Here is a 6,000-nt window from a genome sequence, read left to right on the forward strand (position 1 = left end):
AAGACAGCAAAAAGAAACATGGGATGGGAAAGTCTGAGAAAGATTCAACATGCTGCAGAACTTGAAAGCCTCAGCAAGTTTATGTCCCATTTTCTTCCAGCGGTCCCTCTGACTTCCCTTCCCCTGCTCAAACTCTTTTTGTCTTCCAGGACCCCACTGCCACTCCATTTCTGCTTTTCTTCCAGACCCCTTGCTTTCAAGACCCCTGTAACCTCTTGCTCCTGTGCCCCAGCCTTCCATATGCTTCGCTTCCAGGCTTCTCCCTTTCCTTCCTAGGGTACGTCTCCACTGCACGGTCAGTCCAGGCTCGTATGCAGGTTCTAGCCCCAACTGCCCTACCAACCACACAGCAAACCGTCTGACCCAGGTTTGGCAGTCCCTTAAGACTGGGCTAGCTTACTTGGCTGGGTGGAGTGGGGTGTTAAAGTCTGGGATTCACTTTCATTCACTGGAACCCACCCACTTTGCAGTGAGGATGTAGGCAAAAAATCACCCAAGTGCTGACAGTCCTCCAACGCCTTCCCACAATTCTCTGCAGAGGACAGAATTTCTCCTGCAGTTGATGTAACTGACTGGAAAGAATCCTAGAGCATCTCAGTGCAAAGAGCCATGGGCTATGCCCAAGGACACACATGGACAAGTACAGAAATGTGAGGACACAGTAATGCAAGTAGGGCTTTGCAATGGGGGCACTTGCCCCAGGCTAAGCGAACCTGGGTGCTCAGACCTAGGTGACAATCACCCAAGCTAACTGCCAGGAAGACATATCCTCATGCATCTCCCCATTCTCTTCATGCCTCCTGGTTTCCTCTTGTTCCCTTTCACCATTTACCCAGCCTCCTGACTTCGGAATACCCCATCAATTCCTTTCCTTCCAAGCCCAAATCCCTTCCCATTTCTTTTCTCCCAGGGCACCTGATAGTTCCAGTTGCAGCAAACATTCCATCCCATCCCATCGCTGTCTCATGAGAGTCTCCCCCACCTCTTGCCACCTGCTATCACTAAAATATTTACAACTCTCTGCCGAAGGGGGTGACTTCTAGGAATAGAACAGTGTTAAATAAATAATGACTCAAATGTTGGATAGAGTTGGATAGTTTGGTTGCAAGAGATTCTGATTGAGAGGAAATGAGCGTGTTAAGGAATCCTTTTAATCTGCCTTGGAGGAGATCTTGCCCTTGGTTATTCTCTCTTTCTGGGAAAACACCAATCCTTGGCTCCTTTAAGTAGCACAATCACATTTGTTTTGAAACATAATTCATGTAACAAATGTTTGTCAACTAAGCTGCGGTTACTTATCACAAATCACCTCCCAGAAAATAATGCCTCAGTTTGCAGAAAAAATTTGCACACAAAGGAATGGGGTGGGGGAGGGGAGAAATCAACATTGACACGTGATGCCACCTCTCTGACAATGTCAAATTATTTTTCTGATAACATCATTTCTATATATTTCTATGGGGTGGACTGCAGTTACAGCACAGAACCGGGATTCAGGAGACCTGGATTCTATTGCTGGCTCTGTCGCAGTCTTCTTGTGTGGCCTTGTGCAAAAGACTTAACCACTGTGTGCCTCAGTTTCCCCAGCAGTAAAATAGGACTAAATAAATAACTCTGCCTTTTACAGTGCTCTCCACAGGTGGTGGCAAAGCCCCTTTCTGGGGAAGAACTGTTATCTCCTTTTTACAGAAGGGGAAGCTGAAACTCAGAGAGGTTAAGTCACTTGCATAAGACCACAAAGCAAATCACTGACAGTAGCAGGAGAGAAATACAGGTCTCCTGACTGCTAGGTCAAGATCTGAACTGTTAGACCACAATTCAGAGCGATAATGGTATTTCCCTGCCCCTTGGGGTGTTGAAAGGCTTAATCCATTCGAGTGTGTAACGTATTGAGAGCCTTAAACGGAAGGTGCAATAGAAGTGTGAAGTATTATAAGAAGAGAATATATATATATAAATAGTCACCTTTTGTTGTTTGAGGGCCCCCGGAAATTTTTTTTAAATGTAGTGAAACTTGCACTGAAATAACATCAACTTTAAACAAAGAACCACCCACTGCTTCTGTAGTAAAGTACATACTTTTACTCAGAGAATAAGTAACAAAGGTATAGCCCCCTACAAACTTCCTGATCATCAGTATGCAACACACCATGCCAACTTTATAGCAACAGCGGGGATACAACTCGTACTCTCCATCTTCAGAAGCAGAAGGAGAATCTCTTTTTGCTGTTAGCAGTATAGCACCTATGACACGGAGTGAAGCAGTTCTGATTCCACCCCCCCAGAAGGCAGCAGTACACATACACACTAGCCAAGTATCTCAAGGAGCTTTACAAACACTAATGAATCAAGCCTCACAACTCCAGGACAAGGTAGACAAGCAACCTCAGCTGCTGTCACACAATTATCACACTGTAACATTAGGAACCAGTTCCAATGTTGAAGTGATATGTATATGGCACAGGGGTTAAGCAGAGCTAGAAGGAAACCGGCTGAGATGCCCTGTGTGGACAGCAGTCTCAGAATGGGGGAGCTGTCCCCAGAGGTTCACATTGCTAATCTAACCCCTGCCTTTGAGTCCTCCCCATCCCACTTGGAACTTGCCTTTGTATCCTTCCCTGCTCACCCAATGGCTCTTTCAGAGGTTCACCCAAACCCATCTAATTGAACACCTGCAGTTTTATCCTCTCTGCCCCAGCTTGTCAACCCCTCAGAGGGTCTAGCTGCTTATCTAGCCCTCCCCTCCTCACTTGAACTTTGCATTTTCCCCTGACCAGACAGGGAGTCCCGCAGTAACTGCACCTCATCACAGCCAAATCCTGCATCTTACCTCCTGGACCATTTGGCAGACTGCCTCCCAAAGGGTCTCTTCCAGAGCACGCCATACAGCTGCACTTTGGTGCTGATATCCAAGACATCCGAGTCTGCCTGTTCCATGGACGGAGAAGGGGAGACAGAGTTGGATTTTGAAGTGAACATCGTAGACGGATTTTATTCTAACTCTCCCACTGTGCCTGGCAGCTCAGGGAATCCGATTAAATGCAACGACCCAGAAGGACATCACCAGCCACTCCAACAGAGAGACTGAGGCTATGGTTTAAATCAATAACAGGACTGCTCAGTGCTCAGGCAATAATTCTCCCCCGATGCAGAGATGATGAAAGTGTCTTCATTTCGTATCACTTTGTGATGCATTACGGAGAGCGCAAAGGTCCCAGCCCATGAGTCAGAGGGCTGAATAGAGCCACAGACCAGCAATAGAGAGAGAGAGAGAAAGAGAGAGAGAGAGAGAGCGCGCACACTCAGAAATAATGCAGCAAGCCTAATTATCTGTGTGAGAGCCAGGGTGTAAGGATGGTTATTGCACTGAATGCTCAGGAGCCCCAGATGGGAGTCAGAGGGGACCGTCTGCAAATTGCCAGGCTTGTTTCTGTGACACATGCCCCCAAAGTCTTGTGCCTGTTCATGAATTCTTCTGATTGGCTCGTAGGGCAAGGTGAGCAGAGTGGGTGTGAATCAGTGAGCTCCAATCAGACTTCCTCATCTATTTGGAGAGGTTTCCTTTCTGTGCCAGTCTGGAAGCCAGTGGGTAGGGTTCACATGCTCGCTCTGGTTTGAACGGGTATTGTCCGTGACACCAGTTTCATTCTTCCTTAAAGGGCCATTGCCAGCAATAAAATAATATATTATACAACTCGACAATTCCAGCTCTGGGACTTGGGACACATTACCCCTTCTGTTGCTCCAAGGCGAGCTTCACCACTCCATTCATCTCCTCTGACTCCATCACCAAGCAACAGCTCCCCAGCCATCGCCCACTCCACGCAAAAGTTCCTCCAAGAGACACTTCTTCCCCAATGCTCACAAGAAACCACAGAATAATGTTGTTTCAAGTTCCTGCATCCTGCCTTCTCTGTCTCTGACATTGTTAGATCTTTGGGGAGGGATTGCCTTGGTTTTGTCTTGCCCAGTGCTGAGAGCACATTTTGATGGCAGCATCTAACAAATTATAAAGACAAGAAGTTAGAAGTATTATATTAATAAGAAGTTTTGTGCACTGGTAAAATCAGAGTGAAAGCTGGTGAGATCTAGACAGGGCTAGGCAAACCCAACATGCTGTTTCTGTTCTCTCTACGTTGAGTCCCTTCTGTTGCATTACATTACATCTCTCTCTAGACCTGCCCCTGAACAGTGCCAAGAACATGCCGCTCCAGCTGCAGTCAGTGGGAGCTTTGAGTGCTCAGCCCCCCTCAGGATTAGGCCCACAATGAGGTGTATGTAGACCACTGAAAACCAGGCCCTGCCTCCTGTGCATCCTTTGCCTGTGCTGGGTACCTTTGGGTCACTGTGGAGCAGGCAAGCACATCACTCAGGTGGGCTGCTACGTTGACTGCACCTGAAACGTTGAGACCTGAGCAACTCTTCAGGATGCTGTTCTGAAAATAAGTGATTGCTTGTGTTTGAGTGGGGGTCTGGGAGGAAAACAGGGAGGAGTTCAGTTGGAATCATACTGCGTGCAGGATAAATAAGAATACTGGGTCCAAAACATCCACCTTTAGTTACCCGTGCTCCACTGAAATCAACTCACGTACGGACTACTTGGATGAGTAAGGGCTTGAAGGATCAGCCCTCAAAATAGGATTGGTATCAGTGAGGGATAGTAGGGTTGCCAACTTTCTAACCACACAAAATCGAACACCCTTGCCCTGTCCCTTCCCCGAGGCCCCACCCCTCACTCACTCCAGCCCCCCTCCCTCAATCACTCACTCTCCCCCACCCTCACTCACTTTCACCGGGCTGGGGCAGGGGGCTGGACTATGGGAAGGGGTGAGGGCCCCAGCTGGGTGAGACCAGAAATTAGGGATTCAGAGTGCGGGAGGGGGCTCCAGGCTGGGGCAGGGAGTTAGGGTGCAGGAGGGGGGTGAGGGCTCTGGCTGGGGGTGCGGGCTCTGGGGATGAGAGGTTGGGGCTACAAGTGGGGGCTACAGGTTGTGGCCAAGGGGTTTGGCATGCAGGAGGGGGCTCAGGGTTAGGGCAGGGGGTTGGGGTGCAGGAAGAGGTTCAGGGTGCAGGCTCCAGGAGGGAGTTTGGGTGTGGGAGGGGGCTCGGGGTGTGGGTGGGAGGTGTGGGGTCTGGGAAGAAGTTAGGGTGCGGAAGGGGGTTCTGACCTAGGGCAGGGAGTTGGGGTGCAGGAGGGGGCTCGGGGTGCAGGCTCCAGCCAGGCAGTACTTACCTCAGGCAGCTCCCGGTCGGTGGCACAGTGGGGTTAAGGCAGGTTCCCTGACTGCCCTGGCTCCATGCAGCTCCCAGAAATGGCCGGCATGTCTGGCCCCTAGGTGGAGGCACGGCCAGGAGGCTCTGCACACTGACCACAGACACCGCCCTTGCAACTCCCCTTTGTCACGGTTCCTAGGTAGAACAGACTGAGATGGCCTTTGGGAAAGACAGGCAAGTATGTAGACCATTTATTGTTTTAAGATCTGTTTTATCTGAAATTCTTTTGTTCTAAATACTTTGCTTGAAGGAAATGTTGCTTTAAGGTTACCACTGTCATTGTTCCCAGAGGAGACAGACTGCAGGTGCTGAAGATAAGTCAGATCTCCGGACTTAGGGCAGGAGGTGAAAAGGTATATGGTGTGAAATTCAAACAACACGGGCAATTTTAGACAAGAAGAATCCTTGTTCTCAAACCGGGAATGTGGTCAGCACAAGGGAGTTAAAACTATATTCTTCAAAAAATAAGTTTCCTGTGGTCATTTAATGACCACAAGTACTCAAGACCTTGGCTTTATACTTCAGCATCAGCTGATAGCACATCCAACAGCACTGACTGCATATGTAATGGGTTTGGAGACAGCAATACACTAACATCACGGATAGTACCTCAGCGTACCTTTCTGCTGTGGTATTTAGCCTTATCAGGACTTAATACATTATGCAGAGTTAAATCTCCGATAGGAGAGTAACACAATATTTCTAAAGGAAAATATTTACTAAATA

General features: G+C 48.5%; 1 protein-coding gene across 1 annotated transcript in view; it reads right to left on the bottom strand.

Annotated features, from left to right (window-relative positions):
- Nucleotides 1–2,979, bottom strand: part of PLEKHD1 (pleckstrin homology and coiled-coil domain containing D1) — a 44,062-nt gene extending 41,083 nt beyond the window's left edge. The window contains exon 1 of the mRNA XM_065404298.1: nucleotides 2,831–2,979. Coding sequence (XP_065260370.1) covers nucleotides 2,831–2,979 — 149 coding nt within the window. The remainder of the gene's footprint in view (nucleotides 1–2,830) is intronic.
- Nucleotides 2,980–6,000: the final 3,021 nt, after the last annotated feature.

This window comes from Emys orbicularis, chromosome 4 (assembly GCF_028017835.1).
Source record: "Emys orbicularis isolate rEmyOrb1 chromosome 4, rEmyOrb1.hap1, whole genome shotgun sequence".
Lineage (NCBI taxonomy): Eukaryota > Metazoa > Chordata > Testudines > Emydidae > Emys > Emys orbicularis.